We start from the raw sequence: 21713 nt of genomic DNA on the forward strand, positions 1-21713 counted from the left end.
AAAGTTAATTAAAGGAAAATATCTAATCTGAAATGGGAACTTATAATGCACAAAAATGTAATTTATAATGAAATTTCTCCTAAATAATGCACTCTGAAAACTAGCATGGAACAGGCATCTTGACAGCGTATACATTCTTGAGTAGACACTGATTTTAAAAAGGAGGACCTTTACATACTGGTAGTATAGTGGCTGAGTACCAGTAGTGGTGACTGGAGCATCCCTGTACCATCTCTGAATTTGTTTTTATCCATTTGGGGTGAGGAGTAGTCTTAATTAAATATAGAAGTGTTCATTTTTGCCTGAGCATATCTATACTAAAAAAAGGGGGGAAAAAAGAGAACCTAAAAGCCTTTTTTAGGGGTGAAACTGTAAATATTACTTCTAATAAATATTGTTTATTGCATTCTTCATATATAGCCCAGATGTGAGTGAGTGTGTGTGTGTGTTTCTGTGTATATGAACATGTATCTTTAGAGAGGTTAAGATGTGTAGAGACTACACTTCACATAGACCATGGTGAATACAGTATCAATAGCTTATTATTGCTGGTCAGAAAACAAACTTTCCCTCCAGTGTTTATTTAAAGGCTGCAATTGTCTTTCAAAATCCACTAAGAAACCTGCCCCCCAAATTCAGTTATAATGTTTTAAAGAGAAAAGAAATACAGTGAACAGAAAAAATTTACTCCTAATTTGCATACAGAACTTTTGACAAAATAAAATATGTGAAAATGCTGCATCACAATACGTGTTAAGAGAAAGATTCCTAAATTTTCTACCAGTTTTTAAGAATGTTGCCAGGACACAAAATCTGCAGTAAAGCCCAGGCCACTCAACTAGGTTCTGTCTAGAGAAAGCCAGGAAATAAGGGTAGGTTTGGCTTATAACCAGAGCATTGTTTTTTTTTTTAATTTTTTATATATATATTTTTTGCGGTATGCGGGCCTCTCACTGTTGTGGCCTCTCCCATTGCGGAGCACAGGCTCCAGACACACAGGCCCAGCGGCCATGGCCCACGGGCCCAGCCACTCTGCGGCATGTGGGATCTTCCCGGACCGGGGCACGAACCCGTGTCCCCTGCATCGGCAGGCGGACTCTCAACCACTGCGCCACCAGGGAAGCCCAAGAGCATTTTTTTTTTAAACAAAAGTTTTCCAGAATTGACCAACTGAATTCATGTATACACGATACAGCAGGCCGGGAGGATTTAGACAGGCAGCTCTTCTTTTCAGTTTTTCACAGTCTCCTGAAGTTCAGCTTGGTGAGCCAGTGGATGGCCTGTGGAGGGAATAGCCAGTGGTTTCTGTCCCTGTGTCACTCTCCCCTTTCTCCTTCTGGAGTCTCTGAAGTTGAGAAAAATTATGGCCTCACCTGGAATTGGCATCTGCAGGTGTGACCAGGCCCCCCATAGGAATGATCAGGCCACAGAGTTTCCAGCAGAAACACTCCCAGGCAAGTTATAAGGATAGTTTCAGACCAGAAGAGGTTTCAAAGACCTGGGATTGTACAAATCACACATGTGTGTTCTCTCTCTGTGTATATATGTATACATATATACACATATATACACATACATATACACACATATATATATTAAATCTTAATATTTAAATTAGGATACTAACAATACCTTTTGAGGGTAAAAGTAGTCATATATGTTAACATGCTTAGAATCCATTGGTACTAACAGATTCAGATTACCTTTCTTATCATTATGTACGTGATTTGTGAGGCAACAGGATCCAATCATGTCCTTTACACATCTTTTCCTTTTCAGTGAAATTACGTAATTGTTCGAAGTGTAGAACCCTTTTTTGTATATACCTTACTTTAACAGATACAGAAAAATGCTCTCCTAACATACTATTTATCTATAATAATGAACCATCCTGTCTTTGCTTAGATGCTAGTAATAATGAGTGAATGACTCTTTTTGTCTTCCTAGTTTTCAGTCTATTTGTGAAAATTAAAATTTGTTTCAGGCTCCATCATGAATTCCTCCAAATATTCCATGTTCTACTTTCACATATTACTTTTGGATGATTTTTTCTGACAGTTGGGCTGGCCTGCCCCTTCCTCCTTACCTTTTTTTCTTTCCTCCCTTCCTCCCTTCTGCCCTTCCTCCTTCCTTCCCTCCCTTCCTCCCTTCCTTCGTTATGAGTAAAAAAAATTATGTTTTTTTCCCCTCTGTATAGTTTTCCCCGTGTTTACGACTTGGACTTTTTATTAAGGAGATTGTATCTAACAAAAATGTTTCCACTTCTGAGCATGCCTTGCTATATATTATGATGCAACTGTTGACTTCTCTTATCTATGTTTAAAATCTTGAAAGTATCACAAATAAGCCAGTGGCTCAAAAGCTGAATATTACACATTACATAAAACTGACAGATGTTTCATTTCTACAATAGATCAAATCATAAATTTGATTCTTTCGCAGATAATCTCATCCTGGCCATTTCCACATCTGAGGCTTGGATGTACAGTCTTGCAAACTTTTAAACAGCCGTTGTTTAAAAGTTGTTTTCGTTCGTTTTGCTTGTTTTCGTTCTTTGATCCAATACCAGATTTCCATCCCCCATTTCAGGAATCCTGTTGTCCTACTGTGTTGCAGGGATACTACATCCCATCTGACTTTTAATTTCAAGGTTGCACCTTAGAGATATCAAAGTGCGCGCATTAGCCTCTTGTCTTTCTTCCTAAAATGTCCGTTTGCACTCGGTCCACCTGCAGTCCCCCTTTTTTGAAGTCTCTGAAAATCAAGTGTGTTTCAAGGCTATTTTCTTCTAATCATACGACACATGTACAAAGCTAATAGCCCCTTCCCGACCCTTAGCTTAAGCATTATACACCCCATGAATAGAATGACCCCAAGTCTTCAACTTCACCATCAGGAATCCTCAAAGAATTTTTACATACAGCTTAACCCTGTTCTTCCAGTAGTCATGGGACCCTTCAGCCCTGGGATCTCAGGCCCACATCTCTCATCACCTGGGTTGAAACTGACCATGTATCTCCTGAATTTCATCAGTGATTTCTGCCAGTTCCCTTATATAGATGGTTTGATAACCTGTTTTTTCCCACGACAGGTAACTCTAGCAGGCTCTAATAACTCACAGAGCTTACAGCAGCGCATAGTTTTGTAAGATTATCCAAATGTATTAGATATTTTAAAATATAGAGAATTTTAAAAAGCACACACCTGTTTTCCCTGGGCTTCTCTGGATTGAAGGGGCTTGTTGGAAAGTTTGAACAGGGAGCATCCCAATAGGAGAGTCTATTGAAGTAGAAGGCATTCACCTGCAAAATACTGCAGTCTTGAATGCAACTGACTCTCTAACAGTCCCTTAAAGCAAGAATGTTTTCTTTAAAAAAAAAAAAAAGTTTTGAGGTCAGTCTTGAGGCAGGGAGCAGGGGAGAGGTCATGGGTGTCTGGCCAAGCTTTTGAGGTACACAGTGGTCATGTGATTGCAGTTGTGACATTGAATGGTGGCACACAGGCCAACTTTAAACGGCAGCCCCTATCTTTCAAGGGACCGGCCACAGCTGCCTGTAGGTGACTTTGCAAGCAGGGCTCCTCGGGTTTAATCAGCATTGCCATAGATGGCCCCAGACCTGGGGGAGCACGCACATGCACATGTGTCTTAAGTAGGAAATTACCTGCCGGGTGAATCCTGGGACACCTGGCAGAGAAACAGATTCTGTTCCACCAATGTGTCGTAAGTTTTCTGAAAATGTTTCCCTCCCAGGAATATATCCATTTCTCCTCCCGGCACATTGGTACAGATTGTGTTCTTGCTGTGTGTGAGGCATTATCCGTGCTCCCAGAGACACTGGTCCAAGAGCCCTCTGTCCAGGGAATTTAGTCATTCTCCCACCCATGCTTACCACCTGGAATGCTTTCGATAGTTTATATTTAAAGCAGGATCCTAAAACAAGCCAAACCCTTGATGGCTTAGAAGTAAAGGCTTTGAGACACCATATTGCATACTTGCGTTCTTTTCCTAGACATTTGTTCTCCCTGAGTCTCTGTAAATCCTGTCTCTGAAGCCACAGAGGTTTCACTCCCTGCCTGCTTCCCTTCTCTTCGAGGAAAGGACGCATCGCAGGAAATGTTTTCCCATCACTTTCTGCAGCACTTGAGGTCCCAAATGCAGACTCTTTTCCTGAAGTCCATTCCCGAACATCCTTTGGTGGTTTTGTTGTTAACTTACTCTCCCACATCTACAATTTAAATAGTCTTTCTAGAGATTTCATCGTGGTGAGGAAAAATTCCAACAACGCGTTGCTAGCCATTAAAACCAAAAACATGCGGATGTCAGATGGATTCATGTATCCTACACTTCAAGTGCATTTTCTCCCAGGAAGTCTGAGGATAGTAGGAATTATTTATTGAACACTTACGTTCTTCTCTAGCAAATCTGTTGATCTCAGCCCAGTGGCTTTCTGGTTTTCATGACTGTGTTTGCAGGGGTGTCAGTATGGAATTTTGTGTCTCTACGCTGCTGTACTAGGCAGCGTAGAGAAAGAGGAAAAACAAGAGGAATAAAGTTCCTCGCATTCGAGAAGGGGCAGAGATGGCCGGTAGGATGTAGATATATTATCCTCCTCTATGTGGGCTGAGCACCATTGCACTGCAGTGGGGGCATGTCATCCTGAGGTGCCAGGTGACACAGGTGAGGGGCCTGATGAAGTGAGCACTTGGACAAGACTCCATGGAAGAAACTCGATGTAATAACTGAAAAAATGGAGTTTAGAAGGAATGAGAGGCACTACTTCTGTATTTGTTTTTAGTCTGGAAATGTGAGCAAGGCCTAACTGTCTGGCCAGTTTAATTGTAATAACTCATACATTGGTTGGATGCCATCATTTTCATGAAAACTCAGACACTATCAATGCCCTAAAGAAACTCACCTGCATGTGAGTCTTCAGTTCAGGGTTTCCATGCTTTCCTTTTATCTAATGAAAACATCTGCCCATTGTCTGTTTTCTGTCACTTATATCTATTAGTTCCCTTAAGATGGCATTCAAATTAGCCTTTGTGAATAGAAGACTTTGAGGAAACGTTAGGTCTAAGGTTGGCAGTGGTGTGCGTTTTTGTATTGTATGCTTTAGTCCTCTGGATGGGATTGCTTTGCTCTCAAATCCCTTTGTCCGCTGAATTCTCTAGTTGGGTTGTTAGCTGTCCCCGGGGGCAAGCGCCATCTCTTTCCTTTCTCTAGTGTCCTATCCAAAAGGCCACACAAGTGTAGGTGCTCTCTAGGTAAGCTTGGACTCTTTCTCTGAATGGACTGTCCATTATCACAGAGCTCAGTGAGACCAAAGCCCTCTTGAGACCCTCCCATCCAGAAGCATGTCATGGTTTTGCCCTATTAGTGGCTGTTGGGCGTTTTCCCTTAACCTTGCCACATTGGTTAATAGGTCTCTGGATGGTTAGATGCCTTGGCTTTTGGGGGTTGGAGGAAGCAGAAAAAATAGTACAGTGACAACAAGTCCTGCTGTGTGTCAGGCACTGTTCCCAACACTGAGTTAATACAGAGGTAAACTAACCAGGCACAAATCTGCATCGTTGTGTAGCTTATGTAATAGTGGGGGGAGAATGATTTTTACTACTTGGTTCAAATATTGAGCCTTGTTAAAGAGTGACTTGTCTGAGTGTCTAAGATCTGGGGATTTCAGTGATCGAAGTAGCCAATAGCCAGCTGCCCTAACACTAAAGAGACAAGATAAGTAGGCGTGTTGTCTTGCCCACTATAGGTTAGCAACAAATAGTGCAGTTGATATGACGATAAAATGTAATAATCTATGGAAAACACTCATTCCAAAATCACCCATGTGGAAGTAAATACTAAAAGCATTTATGGGTGTGGCTGTTGGATCTTGTAGAAAGAGCTTGCTCTCAATATATTAACACACAGTTGTAGCCCAGAGTCACCCGACAGAACTAAGACTCCCTTTGTTCCTGAATCTCCTGAAATTCCCCCTGCTGTACTTGGGATGGCAGCAGACATCCGTTTCTGGTAAATCTCTCTCCTGCCTCTCTCCCTCCCTTTTAGGTGTAGAACTCGCCTCCTGCGGTCATAGACCCTTAAGACCCACACTTGAGCTTTTTATTTTGAGGGAACACCCTTCAATTCCTTTGCTCCCCTTTGAAAATCTTTTCATTCTTCTGCTGTTGTAGGGGGGTGGAAGGAGGCAGAGCTGAGGTCCTGGGTGGGTAATTTAAACTTCTATGTTGATTCACTTTGATTAGATTTAGTGATGATGTTAGCTAGTAATAATTCTGAAAAGGCAACCTTAAGGCGTGAAATATCACAGGCTGTGGCACCAAGTAATACCCCTTGACGTAAGGGAAAACAAAGATATCGTGGCCGTGAAAACCTCTTATTTTTCCCAGTTTATATATGGATAGAACACGAACCTTATTGCCATTTCAGAAACTGACAGAATAACAATTTATCGATTTATCTTTGCTTTTACTCATTTTATCTAAATGTCTCTTCCTTCTTTTCTGCAAGAAGTGTTTTAATGACACACACATTTAGCTCACCCTGTGGCACCTATAACTGCATCACATTTGTCAAGTTTCATTGCTTTCGAAATGACAGATTCTTCCTTCACTTCTTGTAGGAATAAAGGACAAAAGAGTTCACATCAGATACGCTGAATAAAATTAGTATTTCTCCCCACCCTTTTTTTTGAAGTGCCTTTTCTCTTCATGATGAATTTTTAGAGTTTTGAATTCTTTAAGCCAGAGTTGAAAATACGCATTTGTGATAAATCCTTGTTCCGTTACAAGGTGCCTCCAGTATACATAACTGAACATAAGTAATGGATTATATTCTTGGCATCCAGATCCTCCGAAAGAGGACATCTTAAAATATTGCATTGAACTGAATTGAACTGAGTTGAGAATACAGAAGTTCTGACATCTGTGAGATTAATAATGCTCAACCAAAAGTATCATTTCAGTTGATCATCCCCTCTCCCTTCCCTGAAATAGCGTTGTTTGTCCCAGGAGATCATGGTACAGTGATACTGAGGGAAATAATTTAGGATAAGTGTGTAACTTGGTGAGATTCCTGGAAGATCTAACTAGTTAGAAACATTTTTGTTTGAACAAAGTTATGTGCTATCATCAGCAACAAGATCCCAGCAGTGTTATTTACTTTCCCGGAAAATTTGTTTTAGTTACACTTGGAATAAAAAAGCAACTTCCCAAGTCGGAGATTCTGGCTCTTTGCTTAAACATTAAGGATACACTCATTTCTAAACGTTACATGTGTTCTGGCACCAGTAAATTCAAATTCATTGTTCCATATTAAAAAAAAAAAAGTATAATGCTTTCTGAAAACCCTGGGCACACTATCTGGGAATCTTGCAGGCATGTGATTTTCTGTATGGCTTCTGGAAAGACAGGTACCATGAGTTCTAGAAGTGAAGGAGGAAACTGGGCAGATAACTAGCAGATATCTAGAGGTCATTCCGATGACCATGGCTTATGGGCTTTCAGGAGTTTCAAAGAAAAAGATGAAGCACAATGTCTAGAAACACACATGTGTCCATAAAATATTAGGGATAAAATCGGGAAAGAAACACACATACCATTATCAGACAAACTGTTCATGAAGTTTCTGGGCAGTATTTGTTGGCTCATGCGACAGGAAGGGCAGTAGTGGTCTAAGGAAAAACAATGTGTGTGTATCTCTTGCAATATCCCAGGAACTAATTGCACAGATTAGATAAGCCTCGTCTGTATTTCTAATAGAGCCCCAAGTCACTAGAGGAACACGGAGTTTTAAAAACAGCTCTGATCCCCAGTTAAAATGACAATGTTTCTTACCCAGCTCTGCCACTGTCTATTTGTAGATCTTCTCCAAGTCACTGGATTTAATATCAGCTAGACTAGCTGATTTCAAGGTTCTTTGCAGGGCTGTGGTTCTCTGGGTACTTTTTTTTTTTTTTAAGTTTGCTCATGGCTGGAGGTTGGTGATGCTACCCTGTGTATGGATAAATCATACCTAGACTCTTAACAGATTGAGGTAGGAAACGTAAGGTGGTGATTAGCCTGCATGGCCTATGAAAGTTGAGGCTATTTTAAAATCCTGGGACTGGTCCCAGCGGTCACCCAGTCAAATCTAAACAAGCCTCAGTGCTTTCTCAGTCTCGGATTGTTTTCCAACATGACAGCGGGGCCACTGGCCCTGTTCTCTGTGGCATTAATTGTGGTCAGAAAATTCTCCTTATCTGCAATAAAAAAAATATGCAGGGCTTCCGGGTTCCGGCTTCCGGGACCGGGTTTGTGCCCCGGTCCAGGAAGATCCCACATGCCGCGGAGCGGCTGGGCTCGTGAGCCATGGTTGCTGAGCCTGCGCGTCCGGAGCCTGTGCTCCGCAACGGGAGACGCCACAACAGTGAGAGGCCAGCGTACCGCAAAAAAAAATATATATATATATGCAAAATACTGAGTCAGTGATGTGACAAAGCAGCTGATCAGCTGCCCCATTGCCTGCAGCTCTCTCATTCAGATGATTGACGGCTGATGTTTGTATTGCACTAAGATGCGCCCAGAGTTGTCTTGTGCAGTTAGAAGTGGTTTCTGTTACCTTTTGTGGTTGAGGACACATTGGCCAAACTTGCACTGATTCTAGTAGAGGTGCAACAGAAAATTCTCAGCACATCACTGCATCCTAACCTTTTATTCTTGCAGTGTCCACATTGGATGGTTAAATAGCAGAGCTTATCTAGACTGCTAAGATGATGCTGAGGAGGAGGATGGCCCCATTTATTGGGTACCTATTTGAATCAGTACAAACCAAGGCAGGTTACGTCCACCACATTTGTCTTTCTACGTATGTGTTTTCAATACACCAGAAGCAGTTTTGTAAAGTAGGCCAGTTCCTCTCTTGTACTATCATTTTCTGCCTTTGATCTGTTTATATGTATATTGATTTGTCTATTTTTCATTTATATCATATTCAAGAAGAAAAAAGTTTTTTAGGTTCTTTTATTGTGACAAAATATACATCATATAATATTTATCATTTTAGCCATTCCGAAGTGTACAATTGAGTGGCATTAAACTGTGTAACCATCACATCTGTACCCACAACTTTTTTTTTTTCCCCACAACTTTTTAATCATCCCCAACAAAAACCAATTAAACAACAACTCCTTTCTTCCTTACCTCCAGCTCCTGGTCGCCTCTCTTCTACTTTCTGTCTCTATAAATTTGCCTGTTCTAGGTACTTCATATAAGCAGAATCATACCATCTTTGTTCTTCTGTGTCTGACTTATTTTACTAAGGATAATATTTTTAAAGTCCATACATGTTTTAACATGTATCAGAATTCCATTCCTTTTTAAGGCTGAATAATATTCCATTGTATGTTCTAGTCCCTGCTTTCCATTCTCTTGGATGTATATTTTGGAGTTGAATTACTGGGTCATATGGTAGTTCTATGTTTAGGAAGGTAAGTTCTTATTTTTTTTTCCTAGTGCTAACTTTTGAAGCAACACCAAGTAAGGCCAATTCCTTGTTCTCTGAATATGTTTTAAAATAGCGTTAGAAAATAGCTATTTTGTCCTCCCTAAGTCTTCTCTTGTCTAAACTAAAAATTGCAAATTATGCAACTATTTTTTAGAACCCAAATGTAAGATCTTTTGTCCTACTACATTTCACTTTATTACTTTCATCAATTAGTTCTGGGGATATCCAAATATTTATTATGGGACCCAGTACATTATTTACTTCTCCCAAGTTTATGTCTTCCTTTGAAATACACTGAGAAAACATTTAAGAATTATAAAAGCAGAAGTCATCTTTGTTTTCCAGTTCATGAATAATCAAGAAAAGGATGATGAAATTGTTTAACCCGTCTTTAAAATTTTTCATGTGGATCCATTAGAAGTATTTAACTTTTATCTTATTTTATTGTTTTGAAAAAAAAAAGAGGAATTTTTGAGATTGTGTTACAGCATCCTTGCAGGTGGTAGAGATTCCGTAAACAGTTGTTATAAAAGTGAGGAATTGAAACATTGGCCTTTTTCCTTCAGATGTTTTTACTGAGATCAGACCTCTCTTATTTTTAAAGACACTTGTGATTATTGTGGGGCTGTTCTTATGTTCAAAGCTTTGACATCAGTTTTTTCCGTTACTGAAGTCTGGTAAATGTTGATGTAGGTTATGTTTGTGTCCAATTTGCTATAATAATAAGGAAGAAAAAGTGATATTCTACATATGAGGTACTGTATGTTTATAAACTGCCTAGCTATCAAAGTTGAAATAAGAATATTCATGTAAAATACTTCTACCTTTAAACCCCTAGTATGAAAATTCCTTTTCTTAAATATTCTCCTAGGTTCTTCCTCCAAAACAGTTGTCTGATCACTTTGGCATTTGCATGGTGGTTCAAGAATTTTACAGAATGCCTGTGCATTGAGTTGACCAAAAAATGTTTAATGAAAGGGTAGAACTCCTGGTTGAGTATTTCTTATACATGTATTGAAGGAGACATTTTTCTTTGGAAAGTAAACTTAAGTGAAATTCTCTTATTGATGTTTTTCTGTTACCTGGGGAAATTTTCAAGCTTGCTGAAGGTATTAGTCCGTATATTCTATTCATGCCATGATGCCATGGTTGCTTTCATTTCTGAAAGGATTACATTCCAAGTACTTTTCTTTTCTTTCTTTCTTTCTTTCTTTCTTTCTTTCTTTCTTCCTTCCTTCCTTCCTTCCTTCCTTCCTTCCTTCCTTCTTTCCTTCCTTCCTTCCTTCCTTCCTTCCTTCCTTCCTTTCTTTCTTTCTTTCTTTCTTCCTTCCTTTCTTTCTGGCTACATTTTGGGTCTTTGTTGCCGTGCACAGGCTTTCTCTAGTTGTGGCGAGCGGGGACCACTCTTCGTTGCAGTGTGCAGGCTTCTCATTCCGGTGGCCTCTCTTGTTTGCCTCTCTTCCAATTATTTTCTTCTCTCTTTTTTTTTGTTTTTTAAGTCTTTAAACTTAATCTTACACATTCAAACTAACTCTTTTAACTTTAACAGAATAACTGTTTTGAGACTAGGGTGTGTCTTTGGTTGATAAGGGGTTGCAGCATTTAAATACCTTATGCAGAAAATTGACAGATCACTAATATCACAATTTGCTAGTGGCTTACATTTGCAGAACTGTGACTAGCTAAAAGAAGAAGGAACAGTGCATAAGGGAAAAACATTTCAGTTGTTCAAATAAGTAAATCTTGATTGTGTTGTCTCATCATAAAGTACCTATACTGATCGAGGATAAGATTAGTCATCCTCTGCTAATTTTGAGTAGAAAGGTTATGACAAAAGTGACTAATAAAGTGGCCCTCCCAACTTGCTAATAGAATTTAATGTCTCATTTTAGATATCCTCTGAGAACTAAATCACTGCTGGAATTTGAATTAAACCCCAAGCTTTCTTTCTCCACATGACAGCCCAGTGATTAATATATGCAACACACACACACACGTGTGTGCACACAATTAGGACATGCCTATTTTGTTGGTGATGATGAAAGACAGACTATTTGGTCTTCTGCGCGGTGCTTCTCTCCTCTCGCCCTCTCTTTCTCATTCCCACAAACCCAGTTGCTACTATATGCAACTCTAAAAGTCAGCCCAAAAAATAAGAAACAACATAATCTAAAATGGTCATTATTTTACTCATTTTCCTCATTGTAAATAGCTGACAACACCATTGATCAGTTTCCTACAGCTTACTTATTGCCTGCCTTTCCTCAATATCACCCCCTAAACCGTGGTTAAAATATTATTTCCACTGAAAAAACTGCAGTGACTTTTATTTTGTGCATGTGTATAGAGTCTCCTTTTTCTCCCTCCCCACCTCCAGCCATAACAATTGACACTTGGCCAGGATATCTATTAACCAAATGCTGGGTAAAACATATTTGTTAGACATGGTTTTGCTTCTTTGTGAAAAATGGGAGAAGTTGGGACAAATGAAGACTAAACAGCAGTGGAAGAGTCGGGTTAGTTTGGGGAACAGAAAGCTGGACTAGGGTTGATTCCCTGGCACTGCTTTCTTAGCAAAGAGAACAGTTTTAATCAGTTACAAAAATATTTGTGATCCATATGTTCCTCCCTGCTCGTTCCCATATGCCCATATTCTCTTTTATCTTGGTGGATGATGACTTTATGATTCAGGGAGGCAAGAATAATACCTCGCTGGCTTTAGAGCACAGTGCTATTTCCAAACGTGTCCTGGTAATTACGCATGCACACATATCCAGGCTGTTCACGCTTTGAGATGGTTACGTGAATACCAGTTTGTTCTTTCTTCGTGGAAAGAATTATATCTTGCATCCACCTACTGGGGCTGGAATAAGGCATCTAAGGCTTAGATTTGAAAACTGCATGGCCATTTCACCGGGCTGGATTAACCACCACTGTACAAATAGGAGCATCAGAAAAAGGAGACAGGAAGGCTGCGGTGATCGTTGATAACTTCATTTTCTTTGGGAAAAGGAAAACAGAATCCAAAAAGCGTTTGGTAAATCCGTCCATCACAGGTGCCTATTCTAAGACATGTTAGATATTGAGCTGGTTGCTTAAATAGATCCTAATTTTAAGGCATGTTGACTTCTATTTAGTATCAAGTTTTCATTATGTGAAACTGATAAAAATTGAGAAATTAAAATTACTGTTGATGAGCAACGCATTTGATCCCTAAATTCATGTTTCCTTCGCCATAGTTATGTAATTTTTAACGACAAAAGAAACACTTTTTACAGCCAAAGTATCCATTTTAATAAGACATAAATAACGCTAGAAATGATTGACTGTATAAGCGATTGAATTTTCAACAGTTGTTTTCCTCTTACACAACAAATGGTGTCGTAACCCAATAGGCTGTTGATAAAGCTGCAGTAAAATCCGACGAGGAGCCAGCTGTGCTCATGTCAACTTGGGAGGGGGCAGCGAGGGGGAGGCAGAGAGAGTTTCTAAACTTCAGAGTAAATAACTGAGATGCATTTAGTGTTTTCAAAGTCGGGTATACGGTGGAACACGTGCGCAGGCTGTTGGATTTAGCAGATGTGCGCCAGGGTAGAGTTGCAGCAAAGGGAGAGAGATACAGCTCGGTTTTGGCAAACGTTATTAGGAATCTGTCTCTCTCTTTGCATTCGAGCTGTATTTGCCGCTGCTCCTGTAGGAGTTGTGAGAAAAAGAAAGTGCACGTTATAGCAGGGATTGTTTTCAACAGGCTCAAAGTTTGCAAATCTGTTGAATCCCTCTGACAGTGTTGCTTTGCTGTCAAACAGAATGCCCAGCTGACGGTGGCAGTCCTGATTGGGAGGGGCCAGTAGGTGGCGGGTAAATGATGCTCACACAGCAAAGAGAATATTCGGAAATTTTCTTCTCAAACTGTCAGTGGAGAGGAAAGAGCTCTCTCAACAATACCACTGTGAAAGTTTTCTTTTTCCTTTCTTTGTTTTTTTCACTTTTATAGCTAATGCCTCATTAAGTCAAAAATCTTTCAGCCTTCTTAGGATAACCTTCAGAAGAAAAGAGTCACAGGAACAGCACTCAGGTAGATTATATTGATCTATAATTAAGACAAAAGCTTTGGTTAAAAACGGAGGCAAGACTTTTGCTCATAGGTGATCTGGATTGTCATTGAGGCAAACACACAAGCTTGTTTTTTTTTTTTTAATATAAAGTGCGAGATTTCACTAAAAAAGGTTAAAATTGAAGTGAGTAATCTTCGGTGCATAATGCAATTGTTAATTTTAGCTCGTTGCGTGGGTGCCGCTCTGACTTGAACAGCCGGCTGTAGCCTTCATTAGAGAAGAAGCAGGCAGCTCGGGACAGGTGGAGTGGATCAAGCTGTGAACTTGATTTGCTGGAGGCCGGTCATTAGTGTTAGAAACCCAGTCTTGTTTATTTCGTCCCTCACCCTTACCATGGTTGTTGCAATTATTGTGACTATTGACTTTTCGTCTTTTTTCAGGTGGATGATGTGTCAGGCTGTGTAAGGGAATCGCACGGAGATGGGCGTTTTGAACTGTTGATGGGGACATGGGACTCCCGCTGTCTCTGATCCCTCGTGTGGATTTTCCCAGCGTAGAAGGACAGAAGCCGCTCGTAAGTCGCCAAGACCGACAGCAGAAATTCTGCGCAAAAGGTAAAGGGCTGTCATCAGATGGCTGTCATCTCATCTGTATATTTTTCTCATTCTATAAATATGCCTGTTTGCATAAAACAGTTCATGAAAGGCAACCAAAACAGACAGGATCTGTATCAGGGATTCAACTGCCTTAGTGTTTGTAAAATTAGAGCTCAATTTGTTCTTTTTTTTTTTTTTTTAAAGCTGGCCACGATCTGTTTTTTATTGAAACCCTCTGGAAAAAAAGTTAGGGCAACAGAAGTCCCATCTCCTCCCCCCACTCAGTACATTGAGAAACAAACTATTTGCTACTGGGAAACAGAACTTTTTGTTTGGTTAACTACACACATCCCCGGTGTCACTGAAATACAAGAGATCTGTCAGATACACTGAATGGATATCCTCAAACCTCCCCAAACCTAAGAGCCTTGCTCACCAGGCCCTCACAGACTCCCAAGTACCATCCTTGAGGAAAACTTCCTTTTCCATTCCCACAATCCTTTGCCAAGTGAGCTTGTCCTGTCATGGTAGGTCTTAGCAAATTTGCAACAGAAATTACTGCGATTTAGATTTTTCTCGTGCTTCCTATGTCCAGTTGGAAATAAAGTTACTGAACTAGTAAATGATAAACACTCCCAGAGAAACATGTCAAGACACTGATTTGTCCAGTAATAGTTACCATTGTAATGACTAGGAACAGGGCAGTCATTACTTGGGAATTTTTGTGAAAAAACTGACTTTCTAGGCTACAAGGTCTTTCTCTATTTTTCTCTCTCCTTCCTTCCTCTCTTTTCTTCTTTCTTTTCCTCCTTCCTTCTTTTCTCTCCTTTCTTGTTTTTCTTTAAAAAAAAAATTGAGGAGGAAGTAAATGCTAAATTACTCAGGAGCCCCCTTTGACAGCACATCAGAAGGGGAAGTGTCAGGGCTTTATGGAAGAAGGGAGAAAAAAGTACTAATAACAGGATGACACTTTGAAAAGCCATTTCCAGTGTCTGTGTAGTCGTCTCTTGTGAGCCTGGAGCATCGGAGTTCAGTTGTGATAGCTTCCTTCTGCAGAATCTCCAGCATCAGCCACCGACAGGGCTTGTGAGGGCTTCTGCTTTTAATAACGTCACTGTTACTGTGAAGCCTGAAACTGTTGTCCCTGAAAGGTTTACTGCCAAATTTAGATCCTATGTGTATACTGAATGATTACCTCTTACGTTGACTTCTGCCCCTTGTAGAGTATACTGAATCCCTTGTACCCAGGAAGGTATGTCTGTGGTTGAAATTTGCAAATGACTTATGAGTCATCTTAGAGATGCTGCAGAACCTAGTACCACCTCCCGACTCAGAAGTGGAGGAAGAGTTGGGGAGATACTCTCTTCTTCTTTTGCTTCTACTTTGTAGAGGAGCATAGGGACCGGGAGACGTGTGGGACTTTCATGTCTCATTTTAAGATGTATTGACCCACCTTGACGGCAAGGTGTATTCACAAGAGCATGTGTATGTGTTTGGAGGGGTGTGGACAGGGCAACTGAATCTGCCTCTTGTGTTTGTCTTGGGTACTTGATTTGATCTTGTTTTATTCTCCTTTTGTATAAAATTGTCAGGGAGGCTGGAGTTGCTTATTCGAATTTGAGTACAAAGGGAAAAATCAAATATCTCAAGGATAATGGTCAAGACTTCACCCTGTGCTGACATTACTTTCTGATGTCTTAACCTTGTAGGGTGTCAAATCTTGTTATTTTAATTTGCATCTGGGAGAATGTCTGAGCCAGGAGACCTGAGTCAGACCATAGTGGAGGAAGGCGGGCCTGAGCAGGAGACGGCCACTCCAGAGAATGGCGTGGTTAAATCCGAAAGTCTGGACGAGGAGGAGAAACTGGAATTACAGGTGAGCCTGGAGAAATCCCATTTCTCATACCACTGTGTGCATCCCTTTCTTTCATTTTGAAGATACTCTGAAGGTTTGGGGTTTTCTTTGCTTGTAAAGAGTTTGACTAGTAAAATAAATAGGAAATCCATAAATCGAATCTTCTCCTTTTCCAATTATTAGTCTTGTTTTCTTTTTTTTTTTTTTTTCTGACCAAACAGTGCATTCTGGTCAAAATGCCCTTTGAAATGAAAAAAAAAAAAAAATCCAAAGAACATATTTAATGACTGAATTTGCCCACAGCTTCTCCATATTAATTTCCAGATCACCTCAAGTAGCTTGTGGAGGACTTCTGAGGCAGCTTTACACTAGCTGAGTTATAAAAATGGGTTTGTAGTCCATGGAATACAGCTCATGACAGACTAAGAAAAATCAAAGACATTGAGCTCTGTTGACCTTCCTGGGCAGGCTAAGCTTCGATTCTTATTAGCAGAAAAGCCTAGAATTCCCAGCCAGAGAGAGAGAGGGAGAAAGAATGCTCTAGAAGGGGTAGGGGGAAGTTTGGGAGTGATTGACGGTACTGAAAAAGTGATATGATTAAATACTCATGATTTATGAGAGAAGGAGATTTGGTAGAAGGAAAACAAACTGTACTTGCAAATAACCTGTATCGATTTTCTTTAAACGAAACTACAAAAGTGTTAACTCTTTTTATATAAAAAGGGAGCAGAGGCTGATAACAGCATAATGGCCAAAAAAGCCTTCAAGGCCGGCTTTTCCCCTCCCCAGGAGCTGCTGTAAGGAGGGAATGAGAAAAGCTAAATGGTCAAAAGTTTGGGGAAGCAAGAGCTGGGGGAGTCCTCCCTGGTGGTTATAATACCTTGTTGCTGTTGTTATTGATTTTTCAACTCTGGTGACATCTTTTTCTCTCCTTCTCTCCCCTCCCCTCTCCTGGTTGTTGGTGGACTGTTTGTTTGTTTGTTTGTTTGATTTTGTTTCTAACATACAGAGGCAACTGGCGGCTCAGAACCAAGAGAGAAGAAAATCCAAGGTAGGGTTCTGGAATTCTACATTGACCTGATATCATGGTTGCATGTGGATTAACATCAGGGTTAGAGAATTTGCCAAGGATTCACGTGGCTGTATGTGGATCTTGGCTGCACCGGTGCTGCCTGCATTTAATGGGGTCGTGTTGATGCCTATCTGCTCTATGTGCTTTTTTTTTACATATGGACCATTTTTAAAGTCTATTGAATTCTGTTTTATGTTTTGGTTTTTGGGCCACAAGGTATGTGGGATCTTAGCTCCCTGACCAGGGAACGAACCTGCACCCCCTACATTGGAAGGTGAAGTCTTAACCACTGGACTGCCAGGGAAGTCCCTCTATAGGCTTTTTAATTAGAGCATTTAGGGTTCACATAGCTGCAGTGTATATATTTGATCCTGGCAGACTTGACAGTGCTTTACAAACAAATAGCTGCTTGTTTTCTTTTCATTTTAAATCAAGTTTGGGGGAAATGTTTTAGTCTGTCTAATTAGTTTCTGCCTTGAAGTAAACAGGTTCTGGTGTTTAGGACACAATCTTCAACTTTTAAAACATCTTCTCAGTCAAGTCACTTCCAAACCCAGTTTTAGTAGAAATTAATTTGTGTTATCTTTTTCTCCTTGTACTTTCATGAAAAGGCAGCAATTCATTCTTTGTACGTTTCCAGTGTGATGGGCACAGTTTGCTAGGCATGTTCCTTAAATTCATCCTTCCACATTCTCCTCCACCTGCATCTCGATCAACACAGGGGTCCGATGCTTTAAGCCAGTGTAGACACTGCATCCCCATCAGCACGGGGGGGTGATGCTTGGAGCCATTGTAGACAGCACCGAGCAGTGGATCTGAAGCTTGCTTTTAAAACTCTGATTTGGGAATGTCCAGAGAAGGTGGAGATGATTCGACAGCCTGAGGATATATCCTGGGTTTTTTTTCTTTATTTTCCTTTCCTTCTCGTTTCTTTTCCCTCCCCAGTCAGGAGCAGGGAAAGGTAAACTGACTCGCAGCCTTGCTGTCTGTGAAGAATCCTCGGCCAGACCAGGAGGGGAAAGTCTTCAGGACCAGGTATACCCCCTGTCATTATGGGTCATTGCATGAACGGGATCTACCTTTGTGTGCATGAGTATTCATTTGGCATTAAATAGTGCTTTGGGGGAGCAAAAAACAGTTCAAGAAGGAAAAAGTCTTCTGGCTTCATCCTCTGTTTCTGAGACATTCAATATTAGTTGAACAGTTTGTCACAAAGTATTACATTTGTTTTTTTCCAGACCCTCTGAAAACTGCCAATGGAAAGGAATTCAAAAGAATTTAGATTAAAACTTAAAATGTAAGCACAGTCGTGCTGATATTCCTCAAAGGCTCTCTCTTGATAAAACTGAACCAAATATAGTCCCAAGTATCCCATCTCCTTCCTTATTGGAGATTCTTACCTCCCCAAAATGCACTTGCCTATAAAAACACAAATCTTGGCTTTTATGAAACTTCAGAAATAGTGAATAAGGTGCATTGAGTTTTGGAGACATACTTTTATGGCCTTTGGTAGAGATTTCTCACTACTGGAAAAATTGTCCAGAAATAAATCTGAGATGATGGTGAATTTGAGTTAATATTATTAATACATTGCTGCATATCCTTAATACCTATTTTTGCTCCTTATAGCAAGACTATTAAGCTCTAAAAATTCAAATTCCAACAAAACCCTTCTGTGACAAAATGGGAAACTTCACATCGTATTTATTTTTGTTTGCCTTTCAGGCATCATATTCATTTTTATAAAAATGGTCTTGCTGCTAAAAAATTTTCCTTATTTTATCAGAGGCTGAGAGCAGTGAAGACAAGTAAAATGATTTATCTGAGCCCAGAGGAGGAAAAATTGATTAAGATAGCATTATTTTTGTTGGGCCTTGTTTTGCTTCGCTCTTTTTACTTTAATTAAAATAGTCTAAATTCTCCTCATGGGTACAGAGAGCATTGAGAGCACTTTCTTTAAAAGGACCAAAAATAAATTCCTTATAGATTTTGTCCTAAGAGTATTTTTTTTTCCCTAGCCTCATTTCCTTAATAAGCCACCCATGTCGTAAGCCATGGGCAGGCTAGCTTTCAGTAGCCATCCCTATGTTTCATACACAGGCTTTATTTTACTTGGGCTCTGAGAAATATGTGGCTTTTGTTCAGCATTTTATTTGTGCTTCTTCTTTTAAGGGAGATTGAAAAGGGGGAATAATGTGAATATCACAGCTTATATTATTCAACATTGATTGATGGCTTGTGATGTAATGCACACAATATATGTTAACACTGCAGAATGACAGACCCTGGGAGAAGTAATGCCCCAGTGGTCCCCCACTTCTAATGCCAGGCAGAGGAGGACAGCCTTTATAGATTTCATCTGCTTTTTATCCTATTTGACAAGTACCAGGAGGAAATTTTTTAAGAGATCATCTGTATCGTTATGCCCATCCTGGACCTAAGTCTAGGTTCTCCATACAATTGGTGCAGAGAAATAAGAGGCAAACGGTGCTTTGTTCCTGCTGGTTCCAAGCTGAGTAACTAAGACTAGCTTTGTAGAAATTAGAGCTTGCAAGCCTCTCTTTGGACTGGCTGAGGTGTGGTGGAAGCAGGGGGCTGATAGACACACAAATAAGCGAGTGGCCGTGCTACTTTTTTTAGAAAATAAAGAAGCAGACCTTTGAGCTTGAATGCAATGCCTTCATTAGGTACTACCGGCACTTAAACAAAATGTGGGAACTGAATCCCTGAGAACACTGGCCGAAGTATACAGTATACGGATTGTATTGCTTCCCCAATGTTTGTATATTCACAGTATTTGGAAAACTGCCTTCATTTTCCTGCGTGGGAAAAACTCTTGCTACCTGTATTACTTGATCTCAGACCCATAGCTGATGGTTCAGCCTGTCCTTAAGTTAAAGGAGTTTTGCTTTTCTAATGTTATACTATTTACCTATCAGTGTATTACTGCAACTTGAATCATTCTTTTCCTGTTGTTGGATATAAACTTATCCTGTACCGATGTATTTATTAATACTTGTATTTTATTATTGAGCATATCAATAAAAATATTAAAAAAGAACAGATTGTTTTTTACCAACTCTATAGCACTTTTGTGTGTTCTTTCAACACCAGAATGTGTAGAAAAGACAGGTATGTTTCTGAGTGTGGTATTTGTCAACACACGGCATGAGTTTGTACATATTTTTGGTAAATGATGTCCTTCAGCCTGTGCTCTTACATTTATATTTCCAAGCCTCTTTGATTTTAGATTCAAACTTACCGAGGCTGGATGGTTCAATCGGTTTTGAAGAAGCAATGAGACCACTGCCATGGCCTGGTACCATCACTTTCCTCCCCTGATCCACTGTCGAATCGATTCTTCCCCACTCAGAGCCAGAAATGTTCCAGCTGTTTCCTTAACAAGTGGAAGCAAACCGTAACCCCGAAGTCTGCCTGAATCTCTGCAGACTGAGACATTTCTGTCCCAAGTCCGGTGATAAAAGACCTTACAATCAAATTACACTCCATTTTACATAATTTGTATATGTCCATCCCGAGGATAAACATGTGGATATCAGGAAACCCGGCAAAGATAAATATTTACCATGAGAAGGTGTTTTATTTCATCCTCTGTATCATGCATCTTTCCAAACATGGTGACTTTTTATTCCAGCCTGGAATACACAATGGAGCCTCTCCCAAAAAAGAAATCTGGCTTTGGAGGATTTTTGTTTTCTGCTTGTTAGATTAGCCAGACTTACCAAGAACCATTAAGAATCCCAGATTGACCATAATTTGAGGATGTAGAGGCATAGTTTAGTCACATGTAGAGGAGCATTAGTTTAGTTATCAGTGAGAAACACTATTAGTCATTGGGAATATTTTTTTCCTGCATCATAAATGTTAATGTCGCTAGTAGAAGAAAGCTTTCCCATCAAATCGTCTCTTACATAAGAGCCAGTGGGCTTAATGTTGGCTCATTTGTCATAGTTTTAATCATAGTGTAGTTTTTTCATAAAACTGAAAAACATAATTTGGCTCATTCTTCTTCAAAACAGTGAACATACTATCAACCAAATGGCTGATATGTGAGTTAATACAAAATGATCTGTTTTCAGTGAAAAATCAATAAATATAAAAGTGGATCCAGTCCCAATACTGTAAATGGTCAACCAAGCATCAGTTCAAGAGAATCTTACATCTTGGAAAGGATTAACTGATGCTAGAATTAAAATAATATTAAATATTTATATATAACTGATGGAAAATATAGTCCTATTTTCTACCTTTTCTAAAAGGCAGTGCTTATTGTAACCATATATTATGATGATTTATTAATAGCCTTTGTAAACAATGTATGATAATAGCCCATACCTAGGATTCCTGCAATTCTATATCTTGAGTTTTCATAGTGATAGAAATCATTATTGATATGGTTCTAAAACAGATTTTTAATCGTAAATTGGCTGTCATGGCCTTTATTTATGTCTGTTTTTTCTGTAATTATGATTCATAGTATCTGTCTGTCTGTGTTTGTGCCAATTTTTCCTTACAAGGAATTATAGAAAAGAACTGCAGAAGCCTCTTTTTTTCTTTTTTTGAGACATGACAGGAGCTGTGATGCAAGCTTATTGATAAAGAAAATTTTTCCTAGGTGTTT

At 39.7% G+C, this 21713-nt stretch overlaps 1 protein-coding gene across 14 annotated transcripts in view; it reads left to right on the forward strand.

The window, feature by feature from the left end:
- The window catches only part of ARPP21 (cAMP regulated phosphoprotein 21), a 1021360-nt gene that overhangs the window by 966110 nt on the left and 33537 nt on the right, over positions 1–21713 (forward strand). For all 14 annotated transcript variants that reach the window (XR_013830175.1, XR_013830176.1, XR_013830177.1 and 11 more), the window contains 4 exons: positions 13989–14162; positions 15854–16020; positions 17009–17050; positions 18017–18106. Coding sequence is in view for 1 of the 14 variants with exons in the window: in XM_079934192.1 (XP_079790318.1) it covers positions 15892–16020; positions 17009–17050; positions 18017–18106 (261 nt within the window). In the remaining 13 variants the exon portion in view is untranslated. The remainder of the gene's footprint in view (positions 1–13988; positions 14163–15853; positions 16021–17008; positions 17051–18016; positions 18107–21713) is intronic.

The sequence above is a fragment of the Stenella coeruleoalba genome, assembly GCF_951394435.1.
Source record: "Stenella coeruleoalba genome assembly, chromosome: 10".
NCBI classification, from domain to species: Eukaryota; Metazoa; Chordata; class Mammalia; order Artiodactyla; family Delphinidae; genus Stenella; species Stenella coeruleoalba.